General features: G+C 62.9%; 7 protein-coding genes across 7 annotated transcripts; 1 reads left to right on the top strand and 6 right to left on the bottom strand.

Moving 5' to 3' along the window:
* Positions 1-700: 700 nt before the first annotated feature.
* On the bottom strand, positions 701-2,849 carry CHLNCDRAFT_35480 (hypothetical protein). The gene is made up of 8 exons (XM_005847637.1): positions 2,691-2,849; positions 2,405-2,551; positions 2,099-2,296; positions 1,794-1,907; positions 1,610-1,642; positions 1,270-1,387; positions 1,097-1,169; positions 701-948 (listed from the first exon to the last, which is right to left on the bottom strand). Exons 1-8 carry the CDS (start codon positions 2,781-2,783, stop codon positions 867-869), a joined length of 858 nt encoding a protein of 285 aa, XP_005847699.1. The 5' UTR covers positions 2,784-2,849; the 3' UTR covers positions 701-866.
* A 177-nt stretch (positions 2,850-3,026) lies between these two features.
* Positions 3,027-8,364, top strand: CHLNCDRAFT_52418 (hypothetical protein; the record flags this gene model as incomplete). The annotated part of the gene is made up of 15 exons (XM_005847801.1): positions 3,027-3,102; positions 3,187-4,331; positions 4,541-5,148; positions 5,494-5,566; positions 5,671-5,776; positions 5,947-6,050; positions 6,214-6,311; positions 6,575-6,649; positions 6,835-6,890; positions 7,074-7,180; positions 7,287-7,347; positions 7,447-7,562; positions 7,654-7,732; positions 7,908-8,048; positions 8,171-8,364. 15 exons carry the CDS (start codon positions 3,027-3,029, stop codon positions 8,362-8,364), a joined length of 3,039 nt encoding a protein of 1,012 aa, XP_005847863.1.
* A 1,567-nt stretch (positions 8,365-9,931) lies between these two features.
* Positions 9,932-11,154, bottom strand: CHLNCDRAFT_48821 (hypothetical protein; the record flags this gene model as incomplete). Its single annotated transcript, XM_005847636.1, has 5 exons — positions 9,932-10,136; positions 10,276-10,355; positions 10,490-10,657; positions 10,772-10,994; positions 11,099-11,154. 5 exons carry the CDS (start codon positions 11,152-11,154, stop codon positions 9,932-9,934), a joined length of 732 nt encoding a protein of 243 aa, XP_005847698.1.
* Positions 11,155-12,515: 1,361 nt separating this feature from the next.
* CHLNCDRAFT_134129 (hypothetical protein) lies at positions 12,516-15,322 on the bottom strand (the record flags this gene model as incomplete). The annotated part of the gene is made up of 10 exons (XM_005847635.1): positions 12,516-12,650; positions 12,737-12,878; positions 12,994-13,076; positions 13,249-13,383; positions 13,515-13,644; positions 14,149-14,268; positions 14,524-14,634; positions 14,720-14,775; positions 14,861-15,015; positions 15,166-15,322. The coding sequence occupies 10 exons, from the start codon at positions 15,320-15,322 to the stop codon at positions 12,516-12,518; spliced, it is 1,224 nt and encodes a 407-aa protein (XP_005847697.1).
* A 417-nt stretch (positions 15,323-15,739) lies between these two features.
* CHLNCDRAFT_57900 (hypothetical protein) lies at positions 15,740-18,661 on the bottom strand. Its single transcript, XM_005847634.1, has 10 exons — positions 18,541-18,661; positions 18,169-18,404; positions 18,022-18,075; positions 17,796-17,937; positions 17,569-17,699; positions 17,004-17,104; positions 16,644-16,880; positions 16,443-16,521; positions 16,135-16,315; positions 15,740-15,976 (listed from the first exon to the last, which is right to left on the bottom strand). The coding sequence occupies exons 1-10, from the start codon at positions 18,578-18,580 to the stop codon at positions 15,768-15,770; spliced, it is 1,410 nt and encodes a 469-aa protein (XP_005847696.1). The 5' UTR covers positions 18,581-18,661; the 3' UTR covers positions 15,740-15,767.
* A 724-nt stretch (positions 18,662-19,385) lies between these two features.
* Positions 19,386-22,192, bottom strand: CHLNCDRAFT_57899 (hypothetical protein; the record flags this gene model as incomplete). Its single annotated transcript, XM_005847633.1, has 11 exons — positions 19,386-19,520; positions 19,607-19,748; positions 19,864-19,946; positions 20,119-20,253; positions 20,385-20,514; positions 21,019-21,138; positions 21,260-21,277; positions 21,394-21,504; positions 21,590-21,645; positions 21,731-21,885; positions 22,036-22,192. The coding sequence occupies 11 exons, from the start codon at positions 22,190-22,192 to the stop codon at positions 19,386-19,388; spliced, it is 1,242 nt and encodes a 413-aa protein (XP_005847695.1).
* Positions 22,193-22,266: 74 nt separating this feature from the next.
* CHLNCDRAFT_134126 (hypothetical protein) lies at positions 22,267-25,134 on the bottom strand (the record flags this gene model as incomplete). The annotated part of the gene is made up of 9 exons (XM_005847632.1): positions 22,267-22,314; positions 22,701-22,846; positions 23,005-23,185; positions 23,341-23,374; positions 23,497-23,733; positions 23,857-23,957; positions 24,396-24,526; positions 24,623-24,764; positions 25,024-25,134. The coding sequence occupies 9 exons, from the start codon at positions 25,132-25,134 to the stop codon at positions 22,267-22,269; spliced, it is 1,131 nt and encodes a 376-aa protein (XP_005847694.1).
* Between the last annotated feature and the right edge of the window lie 2,009 nt (positions 25,135-27,143).

Below are 27,143 nucleotides of genomic sequence, written 5' to 3'. Positions count from 1 at the left end.
GGTGCCCACCGCCGCTGCATGCGCCTCCTCCCCGCCCGTCCCGGCGGGTGCAAGCTGCTGGCCCAGCTGTGGCGGAGCCGCCAGCAGCAGCAAGGCGGCGGCGGCAGCGGCGGGCACCACCGCAGCCGCTGGCTGCCAGAGTTTGAGCCGGGCCGCAGCCCCCAGCCACGGCACCCAATCAATGGGGTTTTCGCCCGGCGGAGCATCGTGGCGCAGCACATGTGGGCGGCGTGGCACCTGCGGCAGCGGATGACGGGAGCAGCGTTGGGCGCCGACAGCAGCTGGGGCGGGGTGGGCAATCCGCAGTGGCATGCCCATTGAAGGGGGAGCAGGTGAATTCCATGTTGGTGTTTGTCCCCAGCAGCATCATAGGATGCTGCGATTTCAATGATTGTTTAAATGGCGCACCTGTGGCCGGCGGCGCAAGGAACGAGGGGTCGGGCGGCGGGAGCGCAGCGCTGCTCCCCGGGTGCTGTGTTTCTCGCCAAAGCAGCCTGCCGCTCTCAGGCCATTGCGAAGCAGCATGCGGGGTGTCTAGCGGCCAAAGGGGCGCTGGAACAAGCCATGCAAGGAGCGGGAGAGGGGCTGCTTCGGCTCCCCGGCTTGGAACGCCGAAATTCCGACAAATAAAATCGTTTCGAAGCGGGCAGGCGTGTCGGAACTCGGCGCCGCCTGGCCCTGGGGTGCCGTGGGCTCCTGAGAACCACTTGAATTTTGCTGGGGCATCGGGCTGGAAAGCATCGTCTGCCAGCACTAAAAATGCAACACCGGGCAAATGCAACATATTTTTTAAAAAGTTTGATCTAGTGTGTGATCGGGCTCCATAATGTACACAGCAACAGCACCGCCACATGCGCTGCATGCGGTCAGGAGTAGGTGTACACCCCGCGCCCGCTCTTCTTGCCCAGCCAGCCGGCATCCACGTACTGCATGAGCAGCGGGCAGGGCCTGCAGGCACATTGAAGAGCAGGGCAGGCGTCAGTGGAGCAAGCAGACATGGCAGGAGCCAGCGCAGCGGCCAGCCCAGCCCAACCGGGCAGCCCACTGCTGACCGCCCCCCCCCACCCACCCACACATTGCAGGCCTGCAGCCCCACCTGTACTTGTCCTCCCCCAGGTTGGCGTGCAGCACCCTCATGATCGACAGGCACGTGTCCAGGCCGATGAAGTCTGCACGTGGGGGGCGCGCTGGGCGAGGCACGCTGAGCATGCGCGGAGATGGAGGGGGGCAGCGGGGCAGGGCATGGAGGGCAGCCGCGCGGCGCCCCACCCGCGAGCGTGAGGGGCCCCATGGGCTGGTTGGTGCCCAGCTTCATGCCCGTGTCTATGTCGTGCGCGGTGCCCACGCCCTCCATCAACGCAAAGAAGGCCTCGTTGACCATGGGCATCTGCAGGGGCGGTGCGTGTGGGCGTGTGCCGTGGCTGGTGGTAAGCGTGTGGTGTGTGCGCGTGTGCATGTATGTGGGAGAGAGCACGGGTAGGGGGGAGGCAGCTCCCGTGCGCGCACGTGCTGGGACGTGCTTCTGATGAACACCCAGGTGGGCCTGATGCAAGCAGCATGTGGCCAACCACAGGCGGCAGCCCCTCGCCCCTGGCCCAGCCGGGCTCACCAGGATGCGGTTGACGATGAAGCCGGGCCGGTCCTGCATCGCCAGGCGCGGCGGCGACAGGCGGCAGCGGTGCTCACACGGCGTCACCAGCAGTGGCTGGTCCAGCCAGGCATGGTGCCAGCAACATGCTGCTGCAGCTGCACAGCACAGCGCAGCGCGGCGCGCCCTCCCTCCCTTGCCCCACCAGCGACACGCAGGTCGTCTTGCCCAGGTGCAGCGCCAGGCGCTGCGTGGCCTCAAACGTCTCGTCGCTGGTCTGGATCCCGCGCACCAGCTCGATCAGCGACATCAGCGGCACCTGGCGGCGGGGCAGCAGGGGAGGGCAGGGGCGTGCTGGCGCCACACGTCACCATTTTGCCGCCGCTCCTCGGCCCCAGCCGGGTGCCCCCATACGCAGGCACCCATCCCCGCCACCCCCCCAAGCCAGCGGCGTACGATGCACCCCCTCCAGCCACCCCACCCCACCCACCCACCCACCCACCCACCCACCGGGTTCATGAAGTGCAGGCCCACCACTCTGTCGGGGCGCTGGGTGGCGGCGGCCAGGCGCGTGATGGAGATGGAGGAGGTGTTGGAGGCGAGCACCACGTGCGGCGGCGCCAGCCCGTCCAGCTGCCGGAAGATCCCCGCCTTGAGCGCCTCGCCCTCGGGCACCGCCTCCACAACGTAGTCGGCCGCCGACAGCGCCTGCGAGCGGCGCGGCGGCGGCAGGAGTTGAGGGAGCGGTGGGCACTACTGGCCTGCGTCTGCGTGTTGCGCCAACACCCTCAGGCATGCCTCCACTCATCGTCGCACCTCCAGGTCGGTGGCGTGCTGCAGGCGGCGCAGGATTGCCTCGGGGTCCTCGCTCAGGGCGCCCTTCCTGCCCAGCTTGGCCAGCGAGTGCCGCATGCCCGCCGCCGCACGCTCCAGCTGCTCCGCAGCTCGGTCCACCAGCAGCACCTGCTCTTGTGCAGCGAGGAGCGGGCGGCGGCAGCACCAAGTGGGGGTGCCAGACGGCACAGGATATGCGATGGCGCCGCGCGGCGGAAGCCAGCACGTGAGCGGCAGAGGCGGGCGCTGGTGGCGGGCATCGTCTCACCTGGAGCCCGCTGGAGGCCGCAACCTGAGCGATGCCTGCACCCATCTGGCCTGCCCCCACAACGCCCAGCAGCCCAGGCAGGCCCCGCACCATCGCTGTCCTGTTTCGGCGCTTCGGAGATGTCGGAGGTGCCCCACAGATGAGAGAAAGCTATGATTGCATGGCTCGGAGTGCCTGGCACTTTCCCTGGGCTCCTTGGCTTTAAAACGAATGAGCTGATGTGGAGGCGCGAAGAAAGCGGCCGTTATGCGCTCCTTGGACCCCCAATTCGCCGGCTTTCTGACTTTGCGCAATCATACCAAGCGCCTGCAAGCCAGGGCAGGATCGAAGCGAGCCATGTCCATGGCCCAAGATCAGTGCGAGCCTCTGGGGCTCCGCCGTACTGATGTGGACGGCTTTCTGAGCTCTGTTGGTAGGTAGAATTACTCCGGAGCGCTGGACGCGGCGTGTCGCCGCACTCAACTGCCTCCCACCGCTGGCCGCCGCTGTGGCGCAGGCGCCGAGCTGCGCCGCGCTTCAGAGTTCCTGGGCAGGAGCGGACTGCCTAAGCGGGCGCAGGGCCACAGGGCAGATAGCTGGCCCCCTCCATCTCAGGCACTCGCTCAAGTGGATGTGAATGGCGAGGCGGAGGGAGCGGGCTGCGGCGGCGGGCAAGGGGCTGATACCGGGGTGGTGGAGCTGATGAGCATGCTGCTGCCTGGGGAGGAGGAGGATGACGTGGCAACAGCGCCGGCAGGGGAGGAGGCATCAGAGACTGCCGCAGAGCCGGAAGGCATGGCAGGCAGCACATGTGCGCAGCCGCCGCCGCAGCAGCATGCGTTGGAGGCTCCTGTTGATGCGGCAGATGTGGTGAGAGCTTCTCATGACGTGGCAGCCACTGCCAGCGACGCATGGCAAGCAGCGCCTGCACCAGCAGGGCAGACAGGCCCAGCAGCCACGGATGAGCAGCGGCGCAGCTTGACCAGGGTGCTGGCCTGGCTCGGTGGCACCGGTGGTGGCGGCGGCGGCGGCGGCGGCGGGCCAAGCCCTGCCGCACAGGCCCTTCCCAGAGGTCCGGGCCTGAGGGGCCATGGCAGCGGATGGGCCACTCATGCCGACACGCACCCCGCGCTGCCAGCCAGCCAGTCTCCCCCAAGGCGCCCCTTGCGGCAGCAGGGCAGCCAGCGCCAGCCGCTTGCACCTGCGCCCCAGGCCGCGGCATCGCCGCCCTACCGTGCCCGTCCTGCGCCGCCGGCGCCGCAGCGCAAGCTGATGCTGGCGCGCCCGCCATGCCGCGGCTGTGGCAGGGCAGAGGCAGACTGCTGCTGCGAGGCTGCTGCATCCCCGCTGCGCCTGCTGCGCCTCAAGCATGCAGGCTACAGCAGCCCAGCACGGGGCAGGCTGCAGGCAGCTCCGGCCGCATGCCCAACAGCAAGAGCACCAGGGGCAAGCTGCCAGCCCAGGCGCTCGGCCAGCCTGGCTCAGCACTGGCCAGGCGCCCGCCAGGCTGCAGCCCCGCTGGCAGGGGCAGTAGCCGGCCAGCAGAGCGGCCCTGGCATCAGCATCGGCAGCATCCACACCGCGCACTTTGGCTGGCGGGCGTCAAGACCGGCGCCGCCGCCGCAGCAGCCAGTCCGCATAACAGCCGCCGGCACCGCCAGCGTGCGCTGTCCTGTGCCCAGTGGCGGCGCCGCTGCTGGCGGAAACGCTGCACCTGGCCCTGCCCCGGGCTCCCCTGGGCTGGATGTGTGGAAGGCGTACCTGGCCAGCAGGAGGCGGCCGCGGGAGGCAGGCAAGCAAGAGCAAGCGGCGGGGAGGGCCGCCACTTGTTCGCACTGCTGCGCCTTGTGTGGCACGCTCCTGTGCTGCAGGTGTGCGTAGGGCATAGAGGCGGTGTATGCTCTGCATATGCGCGTGGTCGTCAGCTGCGATGCAGCGCCCGCCCCTGCCCTGCCTTCCTCGCAGGCGGCGGCGGCGGCGCGCTGGCGCAGCTGCAGGCCATCTCGCGCGGCATCCGGGGCCTGCAGGGCGACATCGCCGGCTTCCTGCTGGACGCGCGGCAGCGGCAGCAGCAGGGAGAGCGGCAGCAGCAGGAGGAGCAGGGACCGAGGGGGGCACCAGGCGGCGCACCAGCGGCTCCCCTCGGGGACGGCGGCAGCGCTGGGGCATGGCGGCAGGCGCCCTCCGGCACGCCGGGGCAGCCTTCGGCGATGGGTGCTGGCGCTGCGCCTGTGGAGCGGCAGGCGCGGCGAGCTGTCAAAGAGCGGGCTCCTCCTCCGGCAGGCGCTCCAGGCGGCGATCCGAGCGCCGTTGCAGGAGCGCATTGCCGCCCGGCCCCACCAGGCCAGCTCCCATCGCCAGCCTCGGCACCTGACGACCTCTTCACAGACGACTTTGTCCTGGGCATGATCACGGGGACAGACTTTGCCCGCCTGCAGCGGCAGGGCGGGGCGGCGGCAGCGGCGGCGGCGGCTGGCCAGTGCGGCGCAGCAGCAGGAGCGCCGCAGGCGGTGGTGGCCGAACGGGTGGGGAGGCTGAGCCGGGGTGGCAAACGCGCCTCGATGTGATCGTGGGGTCCCTGGTTGGATGTTTGATGGGAATGCAACTTGCTGTGGCTCAGTGTAATCAGACGGTGCCCACTAGCGCGGCGAGGAAAGCTCCTCACCGGCACAGAAAGCAACCTGCCTTCCCTTCCTTTGCGACCTTGGACAGGCTCCATGCTGCGGAGCACGGCAGCCGCGGTTGTGGGAGCTGGAAGGGCAGGCTGGGGGCCGGGGGGTGCTGTCAACCCTACCCCTGCAGCCCGCCATCCACTCCTTTCGAGGACCACACTGCGCCAGATGGCCCAGGAGGCGGCCAAGGAGGGCGGCGAGGCGGCCAAGGGCGGCTGGTTCAAGGTGTGAGTGGCGGCGGGGCGGCGCGTCTCGCGCCAGCTTCTGCACAAGTGTAGATGCACAACGCTCTAGAGCACGCCACTCCAGCCCGCTCCCCCGTGCTGCAGGACCTGTTTAAGAGCAAGCTGCGCCTGTTTGTGGCGGCGGGGCTGGGCATCGTGCTGCTCAACGCCGGCGCCTCGGCTGCCTTCGACTGGTATTACCACAAGACGGGTGAGGCGTAGCTGCTGTGGAGGTGCAGCAGGGGTGGGCACACTGCGGCCGCCAGTCACCCTGCTGGTTCGTCTAGAGGCAGGAAAAGACCGAGGCCCGGCGACAGTGTCCTACACCCACAACAGCAACACCCACCCACAGCAACCGCACTTAACCGCCCCATGTTGCAGTGCTGGACACGCTCATGCGCGGGGTGCTGCCCCCGCCACAGGCGCCGCCCGTGCTGCCCCGCGCCGAGCTGCGCGAGAAAGTGCGAGGGCTGCTGCAACCACAGGTGGGGCCCCTGCCCCTGCCCTGCTGCTCCCCGCCTGAACCGCGCATGGGAGAGCGCGCGGCAGCGCTCTAAAAGCCAGCAGATGCTGCCCCGGCCGCCATCCCAGCTGGATGTGTGGCGCGAGTGCCCGCTCGCCTCCCCGCCACCCCCGCCTGCGCGGCAGGAGCCCTCCTCCTTCTACCACGTGGTCACGGGGCCGCCCGGCGGCGGCAAGACCACGCTGCTGCGTGAGGCGTGCCGGGAGGTGGGGCGGGGGGTGGGGTACCTTGATGTACCGCCCGCCTATGAGGTCGACTTTGGGCGGGACCTGGGCGCCGCCTTCAACTTCAGGCGCGCACCCCGCCCGAGCCTGGCTTGCCGGGCAGGGAGAGCTGGTTCAAACCAGCTTTGCTGCCTGAGAGCGGTGGCGAGCGCAGGGCTGAGCTGGGGTGGTGGTAGTCTCAGCAGCTGTGCCGCACGCTACATGCGCATGGGGCCTGCGAAGCCGACTGCGGCCGCGTTTCATGCCGCATGCGCGGCCGCAGGTTCCAGGAGCACATAGCGCGCATCAACGTGGTGTCCAAGCCTATGCTGGGCACGCAGTACGAGGACCCACGCAGGTGACCTGTGTGCGTGAGGGTGGTGAAACATGTGGAGCCAGGCGCGTGGGGAACGGTGGCATGACCCCCGGGCTGCTGCTTGGGCTGCTGCTGGGGCTGGCGAGGCGGGTGTGGCAGCCGTAGAAACCAGGGGCACGGAGAAACGGCTGAGCGGCACCCTCCTTGCACGTGTGCCCCCTTGGCAGCAAGCACCCGCTGGCCTCGGTGCGGCAGTCGGCAGAGGCGCTGCGCGATGCGGCCCGTGAGTTCCGCCAGCAGACAGGCGAGCTGTGGGTGTGTGTGGGGCAGGTGGCAACCCGGCAACCGGCATGGTTCATACAGGAGCGCGGCCCCTGGCCGGCTGCCGCAGGCTGGTCGTATCGCGACCGCACACACCACCAACAACACGGCCCTTGCGGCCCCGGCTGCCGACCTGCGCCTGCAGGCCGCCCCTTCGTGCTGGTGATCGACAGCGCGGACCGGCTGGCCAGCAGCGAGGAGGGGGAGCGGGTGCTGGGGGCCATGCGCGCGTACGCACGCGACTGGGCCCAGGTGAGCGCAAACGTGGCGGCGCCGCTGGGATGTGTTGTCCGGCTGGACCAGCAAGGGATGCCGCCGTCGCTGCCTTGCTGCACCCTCCCTGCCGCGGTGTCCGCAGGACGGCACGGTGGTGGTCATCTTTGTGGCACACACGTGGGACACTGTGGAGAAGCTGATAGGTGCGGAGGTGGCCGGGCGTGCGCTCGCAGGCCAGGAGGGTTTGCGCTGGAGGCTCTGCTCTCCCCCTGGCCCGACCCTTTATCGGCGCGCATGCGCAGGGGACCACCCGGCGCAGTCGCGGGCGGCCCCCGTGCTTCGCGTGCCCGACATCAGCCAGCATGAGGCGGTGGAGTACTTGGCGCACCTGGGGGTGCAGGGCAAGCAGGCGGAGCAGGTGGGGCATGGCCGCATGGCCGCACCCGCCCCTGTGGTGCCGCCAGGTGCCTGCGGCCAGTGAGGCCAGCCGCGCGCCCGCCTGCCTGCAGTGCGCCGACCTGGTGGGCGGCAGCCTGCTGCTGCTGCAGCGCTGCGCGGGCATGGTGAAGGCCGGCATGCCCTTCCCAGGTGCGCTCCGCTGGCGGGGGTTGATCAGACGCGCATTCGGAGGGCTCTTGGATTTGAGCACTGACCCTTGTTGCCTTCTGCTGTCAGGCTGTCCCTGCGCACCAGCATGCCCCATCATCATGCCACAGTTGTAGCTGTCGGGACATCCTGGGGCCGCCTGCGCAGCGCCGTGCAGATGTCAAGCGGGAGCTGTTCGACTTGATTGAGATGGCCTACTCGGCAGCAGGCCTGCTGGACCAGACCCCGCAGCGCGAAGGCGGCCTGGCGGTGGTGGAGGCGCTGCTCAAGAGCAAAGAGGGCGCCATCGGCGCAGCGGGTTGGCGCGCGCTGGGGCCGCTTTGCGAGGCAGCGTGTCGCTGCTTGTCACCGCAGGCCAGCCAACCCGTCGAAGCGTGCCACGCTGACATTCAGCCCGCCCGTCCCTGCCCGGGCATGCAGAGTGGCGGGAGAGCGTGCCCGACCGGGAGCACCAGCGGGCGCTACTGGGCAAGGGCGTGTTGCGATCCGACGGCCGCACCGTGTGCTTCTCGTCCAACCTGGCGGCAGCCTATGCCGCGGAGCAGCTGCGCTCCCGACTGCCCAACACGGTGCAGGAGCAGCACAAGCAGCTGAAGAGGCCGGGCTGGTGGTGAGCTGGGCAGCAGCTTGGACCTGTGGCGGAGCCTGCCGCCACCATCCATCGACGCGCTGGCAGAGCAGCTTGCCGTCTTTTTGTCATGTGTAGAAATCGGAACAACCGGAAAACGGGACAGGAGATCGCGAGTCAACAGGCTAGCAAGTCGTACTGCCGCAGGACAGCACCGGGGAGTTGGGAGGGCAGGCATTTAAAAACCGCACACGCTCGCTCCTGTCCCTTTCAATTGGCTGCAGCATCGTGGAGGGCCGCTGGCGGCGTCCTCGTCGGCCCCCGATTATTGTTGTCGGGGCGGCCCGCTGCTTCGTTTCTGAGCATGCACGGCTAGCAGCGACAAGCGCATGGCGGCCAAGAAACAGCAGGCGGGGTCGCTCCAGGCGCAGCCAGGGCTGCACAGCCCCGAGCCCCTGCGCCACCGACCTGGAAGCGGGCGAGGCACCTGGTGTCTGGCCCAGGGAGCCTCAGTGGGGGCCATCTACCAAGAGGTCGAATGGGCGCCGCAGGCCGTCCCAGGTGCGTTTCGCGGTTTCGATGCTGGCTGGGGCTTGGCCTGGCTATGCATGGCGCCATAGCGCCCGACCAGCAGCCGTGCAGCACGGGCATGTGCAGCCAGGGTGGGCGCGCCAGGCCGTTGCTTGCCAAACAATGCTTCGTTGCTTGTTGTGTCGCACGCTGCACCACCGTCATGCGAACAGTGTTGTCTCAACGGCTGCTGTCTTGGCCACTGCGTCCAACCTGCAGGAGAGATTGAGTTGTTTACTCCCAAGACGGTATGCGGGTGCGTATTAGCCATGGGCGGCTTTGGCTGGGACAGCCACTCCAAGCTGCATGCCATGAAGGACAGCGCGGCTGCCCAAGCAAAGGGAAGCGTCAACGACGAGGAGACGCAGGCGCTGAAGCAGGGCGCGGGCGCGGCATCACGGCGCCCAAACATGACTCCCGCCTGCGCTGCACTGAGTTGGCCTCCGTCACCGCCAACTTATGCTTTCTGACCTTCTCCTGTATCACCCGATGTATCTGGCAACCAGAACGAGCTGAAAGGCTCGGACCGACACATAGAACGAGCTGGAAGGCTCAGCAATGGTTGAACGAAGTATGATACTCACTGGCATTGATGCGATGCCGAGGTGTGGCGGGGTTAACCCACTTAGGTGTCTGACCAGTGATGCAGGGCGTTCCTTACATCAAAAGGCCTAGCAAGAGAGACTGCCAACATCTGTGGTGAGGCGTGCCAGCTGCCTTGCACATGTGCCAGGTGTCTGGCCCATATGCCAGCTATCAGGTCCAGGCACTGCATGCAATGCATGGTCAAACACGGGGAATACATAAACTCATATCATTCCGTCTGCTGGCTATAGCCCTGCTACACGAGGTGCCAAAGTCGGCGGGCACCATCTGCCTGCTGCAGGCGCAGGCGGTACAACTCGCACAGGTCTGCCTTGCTGTGGTGCGTGGACAGCAGCAGAGGGCGGCACAGGCTGTTCTGGTGCTGCTACCCAGGGCACAACAGCGGGGCCAACTCGCGCTTGACACTCTGCGATTCTTGCTCTCCTAGTGCTGCTGCACTAGTAGAATCCCCTACAGCTGTAGCCGCCATCCACAGGGATGGTGCAGCCCGCCATATAAGATGCCGCCGGGGAAGCGAGAAAGGAGACGACTCGTGCCACCTCCTGCGGCTGGGCGATACGACCTATAGGCGTGCACTCCAGCACCCTGGCCGCATACTCCACATCTTGCAGCAGGGACTGTACCATCGGTGTTTGGGTGAACCTGCATGTGGCATCGCGAGATGCGCTCAGCAACCGGAAGCACGCAAGACAACCGCAGATGTTGGCGCCAGCGTCCATGGCGGCCGGAGGCTCAGCCAGCAGCCAAGGGCGGCAGCATGAGCGTGGCTTCTGGCGCTCACCAGGGCGCCAGTGACACTGCTCTGATGTTGTCCTTGCCCCACTCACACGTCAGGCTCTTTGCCAGCTGATTCAGAGCCGCCTGAGGGCAGGAAGGGGGCACGACAAATGCAGGGTCAACGCCCACACTGCTGCTGGCGGCTACAACTAGACACCTAGGCCCTAACCCAGCAGAGCGCCTGCAGGATGGATGCACAGCCAGCCCCTGGGGCCCACCTTTGTGAGGCCATACACGCTGCCAGTGTTCATGGCAGTGGGCCCTCCAGCCACGCTGCTGTTGAAGATGATGACGCCGTCCCCGCTGGCCTTGAGCAGCGGGTGGGCCAGCTGGGAGAGAGCAAAGGCGGACTCCAGATTGCTGTTGATCAGGTGCTGGAACTCGGCCTGCAGTGTGCCAAGCGCCCGGGGCATCAGGAGGAACATATCTTCCGCTTTGGTGTAACCAACGCAAGCCAGCTGCATGTCTTGCTGTTGCCATCGCTTTGCAGGGCTGCGCACCTGAGTGACATCCACTGTTGTAGGCGTGATGAACGTGCCCACGTTGTTGAACAACACATTCAGCTTGCCGCCAAATGCTGCCGCCGCTCCCTCCATCACCCGTTGCCGGTCATTGGGCAACGACACATCCGCGACTATGCCTTGCACGTCGTCCCAACCCGCCTCCCTGCATTGACCAAGCAGCTCCTCTAGATCCGCTGCATTGCGAGCGCAGGTGAAGACCCTGCATCAAAGGATGCAACAAGATGGTTGGCGGTCGGCGACAAGTGAGACAAGTGCGGGCGGCGGCGAGTTGGGCCAGCTCGCCTGGCACCAAGCCCCGCCAACTCCTCCACGACTGCTTTCCCGATGCCTGCAATGCATAAGACGAACAGGCCGCGCATGCCCACAAACAGGAGCGAGCGGGAGTGGCAAATGCGGCGGCGGTGGCTTGGCGGAGGCCCTGCGCCGCAGCACTTAGTGGCCTCATTCTTGCCTTTTGTTCCACCAGTGACCACCGCTGTGCGCCCTGTGGGTGCATAGGCACTGAGGCGCTCCTCCCGGCTGGGCAAGGCTGGCATGTTAGCTGTGGCTTTGTCCACGATGAGCAGGTATAGTAGATTGGAAGAAGAATATTATAATAATCGTTCTTTCGCGCGCGAGGGCCTGCCTGCCCTGGGATGCAGACCCCCTTGAAAGGAGTCGTAGATGCAGGATGGGGGAAGAGGGCAGATCGGGCGGGAATCAGAAGGTGGAGGAATGTGGGAGACGGTGGCAGCCGGGTACACGACTCGCGAAACGGCTGGCAAGTTTTGAAAAAGGCGCGCACCACGTTGGCGCCCCTCAATCTTCGTGGTCTGGCACTCTTTCGCGGCCAATTCGCAACAGAAATGCTCCTAAAGGGCTAATGAACCGGAATCTAGTCTTCTAATGCGGTGCAAGGAAATTAGAGTTGCCAACAAGGCAAAACTGAGCGTGAGTTGCCATGAAATGGGTGCGTCAAAGTCGGTATGGTCGGGATCCGGAGGCCTTCGCCTTCTTCGCTACGCTACGAAAGGCAGGCCAAAAACATGTGCGATACACGAGAAATGCACGGGGAGGACCGAGTTTCTAAATCTCTGGCTCCCACTGAAGTGTGCTGAGACAGGTGCGAGTCAGTCAGGCTCGATCGCCCGCATTCTCATTCTGCGGCCGACCGCCGCGGCCACGCCGCCAGCTGCAGCAGCCGCCTGCCGCTCCGCTGTCGCCGCCGCTGGCTGCCCCGCCGCTCCACCTGCCCCGCCGCAAATGAGATGAAAACTCAGTTGGATGCATTGAACAGCACAGAGGGATGGCAGCTGTCTCCCTGACAGCTGTCTGCTCGAGCCGCAGCTTTGCGCTGGAAGCGCGCGCCCCGGCGCCTGGCACGGGTCGCACCGCCACCTCCAGTTCATGTTCCCTGCCGAATTGGGGCGTAATGTGGCGGCCGGCAGCACCACCGTCCTCTCCCGCATATAGTATACATATACCATAGGTATGCCCGCCTTGCGCCGCCGACCCCAGCCGCAAGACCCCCAAGTTCGGGCGTGCTGCACGCTACACTGATCTGCGCTGCATCATCTGCTAGGATCTGTTCAGTCAGTGACCTGGGCAGGCCAAGTTGCTTGCATGAATGAGAAGTTGCCAGTAGGGGACGCATGCATGCAATGGCGCAGGGCGGCAAACAGCAAACTGCTAAAAGGGGGGCTGTACAGAACATGTTGATTACGATGAGATTGTGTGCGTGTTAAGAGGCGTCCATGGTCGCGACAAAGCGGGCAGGCATTCCGTGTTTGGGCCTGGCAATTGGGAACTCCACCCACGGCTCCTCAGGCAGGCGGAGCTCCAATGCGTACCTTCGGAAGATACTTGCCAGCAGCACCTGAAGGCAGGACAGGAGCACCTGGGAGGTCAAGCCTGAGTATGCCATGCTGGCATCTCATCAATGAGCCACCCAACAGCCCACACCTTCATTTCCGTCATTGCCAGCAGCCAGCCCAGGCACAGCCGCTGGCCGCCGCCAAACGGGATCCAAGCGCCCTGCTTCTGCGCCGCTCCATGCAACCATCGCTCGGGCTTGAATGCCTGCACATCATCCTCATCCTGCCACCTGCACAGATGGATGGGCAGGGCACGGAAAACATCGTGCTTGAACCGCAACGGCTGGAACCAGGAGCAGCACTTTGACACGCTCAGCTCCTCTCGCCAACAAGCTCAAGGTTGACCTGGAGTCTGTCTTGATTGGCTGCGTCAGGCTGCACTGCAAGGCGGTGCCCTTCTTGATGGTGTATCCACACAGCTCAAAGTCCTGCACAGGAGGTAGGCGAATCGAAGATCGGGTTTGCACTCATGTTGAAGCACCAGATGTTCACACGCGGGGGTTAGCAAGGCTGTTAACGGCAAGGCGCGGCATGTCACGACACGCTAGCAGCAAAGTTCATGGCTGCCCACATGTGCCTGCTGATCCACCTCCATCCCACCTGCAACGCCACTCGCAGGGTGGCATTGATGATTGGAGTGATACGCATGGTCTCGCGCACCACCCCCTCTGCATACTTCATGTCTTGCAGAGCCGCCTCGGTGACGGGGGAGCCGTGCTTGGCAACCACCTCAGCCTGGCAGAGGCGGCAGGACACGATGCAACGAGACTGCTTTAAGAGCAACTACCCATGGTGTTGTGGATGGATTGAGCCGGCACAAAGCAGGGTCGGCAAAGTATCCGCGGCAGTCTCCTCAAAAACACCACCTGCTCCTGCCGCAGGCGCTGCACCGCCTCGGGGTGGCGGTGCAGGTGCTGAAAGATGCGTGTCAATGTGGAGCTGCTGGTGTCGTGGCCGGCAAAAAGCAGGGTCAGCACAGTATCTGCGATCTGGTCCCTGCGGGCCAGGCGCGCAGATAAGAGCGGGGGAGAGAATGAGTGACCAGCTGGTCTCTCGATGTGTCTATCTATCTGCAATTGGCAATGGCTGCCACTGCGCCGAAACTTTCACAAAGTAAGCCCACAGCAGAAAGCGGCCCGCGCTCCCATGACGGAACCTTGCCTGGTCAGTCCAACGCCCTCCTCATCCCTGCTTCGCATCAGCAGGTCCAAAGCAGACGGCTGCTCGGCGCCAGCTGCACCCCCATCATCGTGTGAAGCGGGATTCCTGCCGCCCCCTGCACCAGGCCCATGCTGTCCAGCTGCCTCCGCCAGGTCGAGGCTGGCGTGTATGCGGCGCATCAGTGCTGTCCGCTTCTTCAAGCCACGAGCAAAAGCAGTGCCGGGGATGGCAAGCGGAATGCTGCAGGATGCATGGCATCACAACGCAGCGAGTGATGCCGTCAGTGCTAAGTAGGTACTCAGGTGCAGGCCAGCTAAGTCCCATACACACCGTACCCACCTGAACAGGCCTGCCACCCAGACCTCAAAATCCGAACTGACTGCAGGGAAATTCTCGGGGCTGGTCCAGCCATCGTCGCACCCGACAATGGTCTCAACAACGACGCGGAACGTGAACCACCTGCAGGCAGAACGGGATGGGTGCTGGGACGGCTATGCTAGCAGAGGGGGGCATGCAGCGGTGGCACTGGACCAGCTTGTTTGAGGCTGCAGGCTGCATCACAGCCACCACCCGTCCTCACTTCATCTCCTGGTGAACCCTGCAATTCACAGGATGGCGGTCCAAGGCTGTGACTGAGATAGGCTAGTTACCAAGGGGGCAGCGTGCGGCGCGGCAGTCTGCAGCCAGCCGGAAGCAGAGGGGCCCCATGCTCACAGGATGTCGCCCTCTGCTGCCCACTTCTGTACTGCCTGCTCTGCAATGGCTTGCATGCGAGGCAGGTAGCCACGAATGGCCTTTGGAGTGAAAGCGGGCTGTGCAAGGCGCCTGCGGAACGTGACGGAAGGGCAAGCGTGGCATGAGGCCATCACCATCATGTAAGCAGCCTGCAGCAGGCTGGTCGCAAGCTTACTTGATGCGGATGTGTGCTTTGCCATGGGTGTTGAGCGTGCCCCAGGGTCCCAGCAGCTGCACGGCAATGTGATTGAACATGCATGATTGGGTATATGCTGCAGTGCTGAGTGAAAGCCGGCATCTGCAACTGTGCACTCACCTTGCGCACACTTGTGGGGTAGTCGGCCCTCACTATCACCCCCTCCCCCAAATGGACTCTTGTGACAGCCTCCAGGGTCCCAACCATCAACATCCGGCGCCCAAGGAAACTCCACCAAAACAACGGGCCGTGCTGGGCGTGAAGTTTCACCATGTCTGCAGGAACGGCAGTGGTGGCAGGAAGTGGCAGCCGGAGGAGGGCACCTGGAGAGCGAGAGCGGCAACACAAGTAAGCGGCAGCGGGCGCACAACCTGCACAGCAGGGAGGCACCAAGCAAGGCGGCACAAGCCATGGACCTAGTTCACCTGGAAACCGGCCGGTGCGCAGAACAGGCATCATCATGTCTGAGTACCAGGGCCCCATGGGCGAGGGTATGCCGCAGCGGCGGGTCGCTAGCAGCGCAGCCGCCAAGGCGACGGCCGCCAGCACCGCGGCCACAAACCAGTCTGGCACGCCACACATAGCGTATGCAACGCGGTGTGGCGCAGCGCGGGGCAGAGCTTTGTCGATATAAAGAGGACGGGAGTGCGGGCTGTTCACGCGCCAAACTCGCAGCAGATGGCGTCAATAGGTGTGCCGTGATACTGAGTCACGAGGGGCAACAGACCAATTAACCTCTCACAACGCCACAAGCCCCCTCCCGAGTGGGCACTTACAGAGTGCGCTCAGGAAGCCACGTGTTGTATGAGCAAGGCAAGCAATGGTGTTACGGTTGCCTGCTGCAACGGCACGCACGGTTGGGCTGCGAGCCAGCCTCGCTGGCGCAGGCCACCTCAGCGACATGAACTGGTGTGTTCAAGACTGCATCTCCCTGCTGGTTTGCGCCCCGGCAGCTGTGACTGTGCAGATACCCCGTCAGATCCTGATTGGTTTTGATACTCGGAAGAGAAAGTTACAATTGTACTGATCACTCCATTTTGCCGTGCTTCACCCGCAAGCCCATCAACCCGCGCCACGCAAGCCGCAGCACCAGCGCGGCGACGCCGAGCACTGCCGCAACGGCCACTGCCGCCACGGCGTAAACGTCCAGGCAGTAGCGCTTCCAATGAGGCATGGCCACAGCCGGGTCAGACAGGTCCGCATCTGGCGGCAACGCCAGCGCATACTCAATCCAGTCTGTGTGGCAAGAGAGGACACCCGGCATGAGGGCTCAGGATGCTGCAAGCGCCGAAGGCAGAAATTGTGGCTTTGAATGAACCTCAGCCGGTGTTGCACAACACAGCAGCACAGCTGGTCCATCATTGACGCCCCAAGTTGTGAAGCTCCTGGCCCACCTGCTGCAAGCTCCATTGCTGGCCGCGGGTGCGCATTCAGCATGCCGCTCACAACAGCCGCACGCTGTGCAAGTGGGGAGTCTTTTGCCGCCGCTTGCTCCAGCATGGCTGCCAGCTTGTGGGCAGTCGACGGGCTGAGGTCTCCCTTTTTGAACTGAAGTCCCCAGCCGCCCTTCACCGCCTGCATGGGCGGGAGGCAAGCTGCCAACAATTGAGCCTTCACAACCGACCAAGGTTTAAGCGATCAAGTATTGAGCATATCTGTATTGGCGAGCATTACGCTCTAACTGGTGAGCTGGTATTCTTGCCTTGGCACAACCGTCATACTGATCACCAGCCAAGGGCATGCACACCATGGGCTTGCCGCGACGGGCGGCCTCATAGATGCTGCGAGGCAGACAATGCAAACATACGGCCATCAGCTGACCAGCTGGCAAGCAAAGTGTGATTTTTGGCAATGGTTTCAGCAGGCTGCATGCCCAGGCTGCAAGTCCAGGCCATGTTCTCACCTGTTGACCCCCGCATGCGACAAAAAGGCCCTGAGCTGTGGGTGGCTCAGCAGGTCGTCTTGAGGCACCCAACGCATCACATGAATGCTGGGCGGCAGGCTGGCCACATCCAGAGGGCAGCCAACTGGAAGGTGGGCAAGGTCCACAGCCCATATCACAGTGGTGTTTACAGCAGACAGCGCTGCCGCCAGGCCGTGCACCACATCGCAGCTGGAGGGCCGGAAAGTGGTGCCAAAGCTGCGGAGGCAGCACGGGAGCAACATTAACGGGCAAACGTCACCGCTTGCTGGCTGGCTGGCTGGCTGGACGGCATGCTCTTCCCCACCTAGCTAAGGGTGCCAAGCAGCCGCTTGCCATCACCTGACATACACCACCCCCCTTGGTCCTGCTCCCTCCAAAATGGCGGATAGGTCGGCTGGCAGCGGCTTGGCTTCTCCGCCACCCAGCAGAGGCCCCACGAGCTGCAGCCATCAAGGGGAAGACACGCATGATGCATCACGAAAATGAACCACCTCAATCTCTGAGGCAGATGCTCCCCTGTGGTTTGGTTTTGTGCAAGCAGCACGTGCAACCCCACCACACCTCTCCCACACCTCTCCACACTTGCCTTAACATTGGAAGGCAAAGAACGCGGCACGGACACACCATCTGCTGCATTGACCAGCAGGATGCGCGAGCCGCGGAACAAGCCTTGAGGATGAGCAGCGCCAGACAAATTGTAGTCGAGGGCAATTCGTTGCGCAGAGGCGCGTGCTACCGATTGGGCAAGGGAGAAAATCACAGGCGACACCAAGGCATTGGTCGCCCGCTCCAGCCAGGACTGCATTCGAGGATTCGTGAGATGCATAAAAATGGTTGCAGAGTAGTGGAGGAAGGACAGAGGATCGGCGCCACCCCGCGCCTCCAAGGCATAAGTTGTCCGCACCATGGGGTGCACCAGGCCTGATCCCATGGCGGCGTGGACAGCAAGGGAGTACGGGAAGCGGTCCAACTTGCTCATGAAAGGGTCCACAATGTCCACAGGGTCCAGAAGCATCACACGCGTCTGCAACAGCTCTGCACACCCGGGGGGGGAGGGAGGCGCATCTACAATTGGCTGGCTCTTGAACATTGTGCCTGTGCGGTGGCCTGTGTGTTGCAAACCTACGCTACCTGCAATTGCCTCGCCGCAAGAGAAGAGGACATCTAGAAGGAGCATGTCAGCATCCAAGCCTCGCAGGGCATCCATGGCAGCGCCGTCGTCAAGTAAGTGCCGGCACATTTGCTCAAAGTGGCGGGCGTGCATGGCGACGAACTGCACGCAACAGGATACAGCTTGCGAGCACAACTGGCGAGGGAGATAAATGTACAGCAATGGCTCTAGCGCTACACAACCTACCTCGTGCAGGTTTGTTTTTAGCTCCATCAGCTCTTCCTGCTTCAACATCTCTTCCTGCAACGTGAGAGAGGACAGCGACAGCGACAAACCCATTGGGTTGTGGGGGGAGGCGAGCAGCCAAGCACCTCCCCTTTGCTTCCTGCTCACCTGAAAACGTTTGTTGGTGTATGGTGGTGTCTTAAACACCACAGTTTCCAGGCCGCCACCCAGCAGTTTCTTGCCCTCCAAATTGTCGTGGTCGAAATCAGGCAGCACCATCGCGGTGCGCCAGCCCCTGCCCCGCATGCTGCGAGCAATGGCGATACCCTGGAATGCGTGGCTTTGGCCACCTGGCAGCATGACGATCGCCAGTGTGGGATGTCGATGACCACCCACCACAGAGCCTGCATGAGGTAGCAACACCGGCCAAAGGCAGCAGCTTGGCGGCAGCGCGCTGGGTGGCGGCGGCAGTGGTGTCTGCTGTTTGCAACAGCGCAGGCCGCACTGGGCTGCGGATACCGTAGCTCAGTGAGGCCTCACCAGCAGCGAGCAGCAGGAGTGCAGCCTGCGCAAGCGACATCGTTACGTCAAACGGGCTGCTACTTGGGTCTACGGTCCGGCACTGGGTTCCACCATGGGTCTGGTGGGCATGCAGGTTTGGTGAAAGGCGAAGAAGAGAACAGGAGTGGCGCCGGTTGGGGCTGCAAAATGCACGGGGAGGACCGAGTTTCTAAATCTCTGGCTCCCACTGAAGTGTGCTGAGACAGGTGCGAGTCAGTCAGGCTCGATCGCCCGCATTCTCATTCTGCGGCCGACCGCCGCGGCCACGCCGCCAGCTGCAGCAGCCGCCTGCCGCTCCGCTGTCGCCGCCGCTGGCTGCCCCGCCGCTCCACCTGCCCCGCCGCAAATGAGATGAAAACTCAGTTGGATGCATTGAACAGCACAGAGGGATGGCAGCTGTCTCCCTGACAGCTGTCTGCTCGAGCCGCAGCTTTGCGCTGGAAGCGCGCGCCCCGGCGCCTGGCACGGGTCGCACCGCCACCTCCAGTTCATGTTCCCTGCCGAATTGGGGCGTAATGTGGCGGCCGGCAGCACCACCGTCCTCTCCCGCATATAGTATACATATACCATAGGTATGCCCGCCTTGCGCCGCCGACCCCAGCCGCAAGACCCCCAAGTTCGGGCGTGCTGCACGCTACACTGATCTGCGCTGCATCATCTGCTAGGATCTGTTCAGTCAGTGACCTGGGCAGGCCAAGTTGCTTGCATGAATGAGAAGTTGCCAGTAGGGGACGCATGCATGCAATGGCGCAGGGCGGCAAACAGCAAACTGCTAAAAGGGGGGCTGTACAGAACATGTTGATTACGATGAGATTGTGTGCGTGTTAAGAGGCGTCCATGGTCGCGACAAAGCGGGCAGGCATTCCGTGTTTGGGCCTGGCAATTGGGAACTCCACCCACGGCTCCTCAGGCAGGCGGAGCTCCAATGCGTACCTTCGGAAGATACTTGCCAGCAGCACCTGAAGGCAGGACAGGAGCACCTGGGAGGTCAAGCCTGAGTATGCCATGCTGGCATCTCATCAATGAGCCACCCAACAGCCCACACCTTCATTTCCGTCATTGCCAGCAGCCAGCCCAGGCACAGCCGCTGGCCGCCGCCAAACGGGATCCAAGCGCCCTGCTTCTGCGCCGCTCCATGCAACCATCGCTCGGGCTTGAATGCCTGCACATCATCCTCATCCTGCCACCTGCACAGATGGATGGGCAGGGCACGGAAAACATCGTGCTTGAACCGCAACGGCTGGAACCAGGAGCAGCACTTTGACACGCTCAGCTCCTCTCGCCAACAAGCTCAAGGTTGACCTGGAGTCTGTCTTGATTGGCTGCGTCAGGCTGCACTGCAAGGCGGTGCCCTTCTTGATGGTGTATCCACACAGCTCAAAGTCCTGCACAGGAGGTAGGCGAATCGAAGATCGGGTTTGCACTCATGTTGAAGCACCAGATGTTCACACGCGGGGGTTAGCAAGGCTGTTAACGGCAAGGCGCGGCATGTCACGACACGCTAGCAGCAAAGTTCATGGCTGCCCACATGTGCCTGCTGATCCACCTCCATCCCACCTGCAACGCCACTCGCAGGGTGGCATTGATGATTGGAGTGATACGCATGGTCTCGCGCACCACCCCCTCTGCATACTTCATGTCTTGCAGAGCCGCCTCGGTGACGGGGGAGCCGTGCTTGGCAACCACCTCAGCCTGGCAGAGGCGGCAGGACACGATGCAACGAGACTGCTTTAAGAGCAACTACCCATGGTGTTGTGGATGGATTGAGCCGGCACAAAGCAGGGTCGGCAAAGTATCCGCGGCAGTCTCCTCAAAAACACCACCTGCTCCTGTCGCAGGCGCTGCACCGCCTCGGGGTGGCGGTGCAGGTGCTGAAAGATGCGTGTCAATGTGGAGCTGCTGGTGTCGTGGCCGGCAAAAAGCAGGGTCAGCACAGTATCTGCGATCTGGTCCCTGCGGGCCAGGCGCGCAGATAAGAGCGGGGGAGAGAATGAGTGACCAGCTGGTCTCTCGATGTGTCTATCTATCTGCAATTGGCAATGGCTGCCACTGCGCCGAAACTTTCACAAAGTAAGCCCACAGCAGAAAGCGGCCCGCGCTCCCATGACGGAACCTTGCCTGGTCAGTCCAACGCCCTCCTCATCCCTGCTTCGCATCAGCAGGTCCAAAGCAGACGGCTGCTCGGCGCCAGCTGCACCCCCATCATCGTGTGAAGCGGGATTCCTGCCGCCCCCTGCACCAGGCCCATGCTGTCCAGCTGCCTCCGCCAGGTCGAGGCTGGCGTGTATGCGGCGCATCAGTGCTGTCCGCTTCTTCAAGCCACGAGCAAAAGCCGTGCCGGGGATGGCAAGCGGAATGCTGCAGGATGCATGGCATCACAACGCAGCGAGTGATGCCGTCAGTGCTAAGTAGGTACTCAGGTGCAGGCCAGCTAAGTCCCATACACACCGTACCCACCTGAACAGGCCTGCCACCCAGACCTCAAAATCCGAACTGACTGCAGGGAAATTCTCGGGGCTGGTCCAGCCATCGTCGCACCCGACAATGGTCTCAACAACGACGCGGAACGTGAACCACCTGCAGGCAGAACGGGATGGGTGCTGGGACGGCTATGCTAGCAGAGGGGGGCATGCAGCGGTGGCACTGGACCAGCTTGTTTGAGGCTGCAGGCTGCATCACAGCCACCACCCGTCCTCACTTCATCTCCTGGTGAACCCTGCAATTCACAGGATGGCGGTCCAAGGCTGTGACTGAGATAGGCTAGTTACCAAGGGGGCAGCGTGCGGCGCGGCAGTCTGCAGCCAGCCGGAAGCAGAGGGGCCCCATGCTCACAGGATGTCGCCCTCTGCTGCCCACTTCTGTACCGCCTGCTCTGCAATGGCTTGCATGCGAGGCAGGTAGCCACGGATGGCCTTTGGAGTGAAAGCGGGCTGTGCAAGGCGCCTGCGGAACGTGACGGAAGGGCAAGCGTGGCATGAGGCCATCACCATCATGTAAGCAGCCTGCAGCAGGCTGGTCGCAAGCTTACTTGATGCGGATGTGTGCTTTGCCATGGGTGTTGAGCGTGCCCCAGGGTCCCAGCAGCTGCACGGCAATGTGATTGAACATGCATGATTGGGTATATGCTGCAGTGCTGAGTGAAAGCCGGCATCTGCAACTGTGCACTCACCTTGCGCACACTTGTGGGGTAGTCGGCCCTCACTATCACCCCCTCCCCCAAATGGACTCTTGTGACAGCCTCCAGGGTCCCAACCATCAACATCCGGCGCCCAAGGAAACTCCACCAAAACAACGGGCCGTGCTGGGCGTGAAGTTTCACCATGTCTGCAGGAACGGCAGTGGTGGCAGGAAGTGGCAGCCGGAGGAGGGCACCTGGAGAGCGAGAGCGGCAACACAAGTAAGCGGCAGCGGGCGCACAACCTGCACAGCAGGGAGGCACCAAGCAAGGCGGCACAAGCCATGGACCTAGTTCACCTGGAAACCGGCCGGTGCGCAGAACAGGCATCATCATGTCTGAGTACCAGGGCCCCATGGGCGAGGGTATGCCGCAGCGGCGGGTCGCTAGCAGCGCAGCCGCCAAGGCGACGGCCGCCAGCACCGCGGCCACAAACCAGTCTGGCACGCCACACATAGCGTATGCAACGCGGTGTGGCGCAGCGCGGGGCAGAGCTTTGTCGATATAAAGAGGACGGGAGTGCGGGCTGTTCACGCGCCAAACTCGCAGCAGATGGCGTCAATAGGTGTGCCGTGATACTGAGTCACGAGGGGCAACAGACCAATTAACCTCTCACAACGCCACAAGCCCCCTCCCGAGTGGGCACTTACAGAGTGCGCTCAGGAAGCCACGTGTTGTATGAGCAAGGCAAGCAATGGTGTTACGGTTGCCTGCTGCAACGGCACGCACGGTTGGGCTGCGAGCCAGCCTCGCTGGCGCAGGCCACCTCAGCGACATGAACTGGTGTGTTCAAGACTGCATCTCCCTGCTGGTTTGCGCCCCGGCAGCTGTGACTGTGCAGATACCCCGTCAGATCCTGATTGGTTTTGATACTCGGAAGAGAAAGTTACAATTGTACTGATCACTCCATTTTGCCGTGCTTCACCCGCAAGCCCATCAACCCGCGCCACGCAAGCCGCAGCACCAGCGCGGCGACGCCGAGCACTGCCGCAACGGCCACTGCCGCCACGGCGTAAACGTCCAGGCAGTAGCGCTTCCAATGAGGCATGGCCACAGCCGGGTCAGACAGGTCCGCATCTGGCGGCAACGCCAGCGCATACTCAATCCAGTCTGTGTGGCAAGAGAGGACACCCGGGATGAGGGCTCAGGATGCTGCAAGCGCCGAAGGCAGAAATTGTGGCTTTGAATGAACCTCAGCCGGTGTTGCACAACACAGCAGCACAGCTGGTCCATCATTGACGCCCCAAGTTGTGAAGCTCCTGGCCCACCTGCTGCAAGCTCCACCGCTGGCCGCGGGTGCGCATTCAGCATGCCGCTCACAACAGCCGCACGCTGTGCAAGTGGGGAGTCTTTTGCCGCCGCTTGCTCCAGCATGGCTGCCAGCTTGTGGGCAGTCGACGGGCTGAGGTCTCCCTTTTTGAAGTGAAGTCCCCAGCCGCCCTTCACCGCCTGCATGGGCGGGAGACATGTTGTTGTCGTAGCAGCATAACGCTCACCAAGGGAGGATATCAAAATGGGCGCCTAATACACGGCTTGAGTTAGCAAATTGCCCGACTTACCCTGGCACAATTGTCATATTGATCGCCAGCCAAGGGCATGCACACCATCGGCTTGCCGCGATAGGCCGCCTGATTGAGGCTGCGAGGCAGACGATGCAAACATACGGCCATCAGCTGACCAGCTGGCAAGCAAAGTGTGATTTTTGGCAATGGTTTCAGCAGGCTGCATGCCCAGGCTGCAAGTCCAGGCCATGTTCTCACCTGTTGACCCCCGCATGCGACAAAAAGGCCCTGAGCTGTGGGTGGCTCAGCAGGTCGTCTTGAGGCACCCAACGCATCACATGAATGCTGGGCGGCAGGCTGGCCACATCCAGAGGGCAGCCAACTGGAAGGTGGGCAAGGTCCACAGCCCATATCACAGTGGTGTTTACAGCAGACAGCGCTGCCGCCAGGCCGAGCACCACATCGCAGCTGGAGGGCCGGAAAGTGGTGCCAAAGCTGCGGAGGCAGCACGGGAGCAACATTAACGGGCAAACGTCACCGCTTGCTGGCTGGCTGGCTGGCTGGACGGCATGCTCTTCCCCACCTAGCTAAGGGTGCCAAGCAGCCGCTTGCCATCACCTGACATACACCACCCCCCTTGGTCCTGCTCCCTCCAAAATGGCGGATAGGTCGGCTGGCAGCGGCTTGGCTTCTCCGCCACCCAGCAGAGGCCCCACGAGCTGCAGCCATCAAGGGGAAGACACGCATGATGCATCACGAAAATGAACCACCTCAATCTCTGAGGCAGATGCTCCCCTGTGGTTTGGTTTTGTGCAAGCAGCACGTGCAACACGACTTGCCTTAACATTGGACGGCAAAGAACGCGGCACGGACACACCATCTGCTGCATTGATCAGCATAATGCGCGAGCCGCGCAACATGTCTTGTGGATCAGCAGCGCCAGGTAAATTGTAGTCGCGGGCAATTCGTTGTGCAGAGGCGCGTGCCACTGACAAACCAAAGGAAAACAAGACAGGTGACAGCAAGGCATTGGTCGCCCGCTCCAGCCAGGACTGCATTCGAGGATTCGTGAGATGCATAAAAATGGTTGCAGAGTAGTGGAGGAAGGGCAGAGGATCGGCGCCACCCCGCGCCTCCAAGGCATAAGTTGTCCGCACCATGGGGTGCACCAGGCCTGATCCCATGGCGGCGTGGACAGCCAGGGAGTGGGGCACGCCGCCATATCGGCTCAAGAAAGGGTCCACAATGTCCATGGGGTTAAGGAGCACGACACGCTTCTGCAACAGCTCTGCACACCAGGGGGGCGCACGCGCATCTTTAACACGGTTGCCTTTTTTGCGCCCGTTCATTTTGTACCAGGCTGTATACATCGGCGATTGATTACCTGCAACTGCCAGGCCGCAATGGTAGGCGACATCTATCAGGAGCAGGTCCACGGCCATACCCCGCAGGGCGTTCAAGGCCGCACCATTGTCTAGCAAGTGCCGACACATTTGCTCAAAATGGCTGGTATATACGGCGACGAACTGCATGCAACAGGGGGCTGATGGACGTTGCAAGCAAAACAGGCGGCGCAACAACCAAATGTGGGTGCGATGCATGGGCACACCTCTCGTGGCCTCGTCTCCAGCTGCAACATCGCTTCCTGCATTGTAAGCGAGCACTCAGCCTCAGCAAGGTGGTTGTGGGAGTTGCTTGCTTGTGGGGGTTGACAGTCCAGCTGTAACAAGAGCAAGCGTGCAACTGTAAGTCAGCAAGGCACCTCTCCTTTTGCTTGCTGCTCACCTCAAACTGCTCGTTGATGTCTGGCGGTGACTTGTACACCACAGTTTCCAGGCCGCCACCCAGCAGTTTCTTGCCCTCCAAATTGTCGTGGTCGAAATCAGGCAGCACCATCGCGGTGCGCCAGCCCCTGCCCCGCATGCTGCGAGCAATGGCGATACCCTGGAATGCGTGGCTTTGGCCACCTGGCAGCATGACGATCGCCAGTGTGGGATGTCGATGACCGTCACCCACCACAGAGCCTGCATGAGGTAGCAACACCGGCCAAAGGCAGCAGCTTGGCGGCAGCGCGCTGGGTGGCGGCGGCAGTGGTGTCTGCTGTTTGCAACAGCGCAGGCCGCACTGGGCTGCGGATACCGTAGCTCAGTGAGGCCTCACCAGCAGCGAGCAGCAGGAGTGCAGCCTGCGCAAGCGACATCGTTACTTCAAACGGGCTGCTACTTGGGTCTACGGTCCGGCACTGGGTTCCACCATGGGTCTGGTGGGCATGCAGGTTTGGTGAAAGGCGAAGAAGAGAACAGGAGTGGCGCCGGTTGGGGCTGCAAAATGCACGGGAGGACCAGGATTTCTGAATCCCTTGATCCCACTGAACTGATATGACACAGGCTCGATCGCCCGCACTCCGCACTCCTTACCCAGGCCCGCCGCCGCCCCGCTGGCTGCGCCCCGCTGCTCCACCTGTCTCCATCGCGCTTGCGCCCCTGTGGCGCTCCTGTGCCACGTCTATGCACCATCAAGCACAACCACAGCAGCATGATTAGTAGGTAGGATGCGTGCTGTCGCAGTATGACCAGAATGTCCGTGGTCGTCACCACCATGGGACCCCTTCTGTGACGCTAGTGATCGGCCACTGGCTGCAGCATGGCGATGAGGAAGGTCTTGGCCATTCCATGTTTGACAAAACTCTGCACCATGCTGTAGGTTGTCGCGCTGCAATGGGCCATGGCACAGCTTGCAGGACCGTGGTGAGGCATTGTCATAAAGCTGCAACTGGTGCTGGGCAATGACATCAGGTCACTCTCTCTCTCTCTCTCTCTCTCTCCAGTAGCTGCTGCAGTGTTAGGCAGCGCCAGGCTGCCCCCCTTGGTGTAGATCTCAAAGTGGGCGGGTTCAACTCCGTGCCGCCAGACTCCTTGATGCCCCGCGCCTTGTGCGACAGAAAAGGCCGATTGAATGGTAGGGTACAAGTGATCCGTCAACATGGGGTAGTGTGGTGGGAGTTTTCATGACAACATGTAGGCATGGTCAGATACACAAAACAAACAGCCGCCGGCGCAGGGGCACGGGACCCGGCGAAAGCAAGGGCGCGTCAATGAATGGTCTATTGTGTTTGCCCATACACGTCAGCGCTTTTGGAAGTTGATGCACTGCAGCAGGGAGACCAGTCAGCACGGCAGATCGGATACCAGCGCGCCACACCATACACCTCTGCCTATGGCAGACACCAGCCAGGGCCCCCATCATATCTCAGGCATGTGCCACTCACCCCTGAAGAAGAGGCAGTAGGAGAAGAGGATGAGGATACACCACCAAATCATGTCGAAACTGTACCCAAAGCTGGACTCCATGAACTGGGCAACGGTCGTCGTGGTGCTGGCCCTAGCCCTGCACATTGGGTTTGTTGTCACAGCAGGCCGCCGTAGGGCGCACTCAGTCAACATACATGTGGCCGATTCCTGAGCTTGCGGTTGCAGGCAAGGCAGCCAGCATGGGCGGGACCCACCAGCATTGAGATCATGTTGTCGCACAGCTGGCGGCCCACAAGGCCCTCCAGCGTCCAGGCTGTGGGACTGATATGATTCATCCATTGCCATCCCTTTATGGCACAGAGCACAGCAAACGCCATCAGTCTGGCAAACGTACAGCTCTTCTCAGCTGAGGCAAGCGGGCGGGCACTACAAGCATAGATCAGCAACGCTGGCTGTTGCCAAACTCGCCGCTGGCATGCTGGGGAAGGGCACCAGGAAGCCGGCAGCGGGTCCACACTTGGTTGACAAAGGCGGCCAGCAGCTGGGCCGGCACCTGCACATGGTACACGCAGCAGAAGGGCCGGCGAAGGCATGGTGAGCCCTCTGCCTTGCAGTTTGCAGGCCTTGCATAATCTGGATGAGGAGGTAGCGGCA

Source organism: Chlorella variabilis (assembly GCF_000147415.1).
Source record: "Chlorella variabilis unplaced genomic scaffold CHLNCscaffold_10, whole genome shotgun sequence".
Classification (NCBI taxonomy): domain Eukaryota; kingdom Viridiplantae; phylum Chlorophyta; class Trebouxiophyceae; order Chlorellales; family Chlorellaceae; genus Chlorella; species Chlorella variabilis.
This window is presented reverse-complemented; position numbering and strand designations above follow the sequence as displayed.

Coding starts and splice junctions, on each gene's coding strand:
- CHLNCDRAFT_35480 (XM_005847637.1), bottom strand. CDS start 2,783: ATGGTGCGGGGCCTGCCTGGGCTGCTGGGCGTTGTGGGGGCAGGCCAG. Junction 2,297..2,404: donor AGCACGCCACCGACCTGGAG/GTGCGACGATGA, acceptor CGCCGCTCGCAG/GCGCTGTCGGCGGCCGACTA. Junction 949..1,096: donor CTGGGGGAGGACAAGTACAG/GTGGGGCTGCAG, acceptor ATGTGCCTGCAG/GCCCTGCCCGCTGCTCATGC.
- CHLNCDRAFT_57900 (XM_005847634.1), bottom strand. CDS start 18,580: ATGTCGCTTGCGCAGGCTGCACTCCTGCTGCTCGCTGCTG. Junction 18,076..18,168: donor ACACCAACAAACGTTTTCAG/GTGAGCAGGAAG, acceptor CTCACGTTGCAG/GAAGAGATGTTGAAGCAGGA. Junction 15,977..16,134: donor AGCAATGGAGCTTGCAGCAG/GTGGGCCAGGAG, acceptor CTTGCCACACAG/ACTGGATTGAGTATGCGCTG.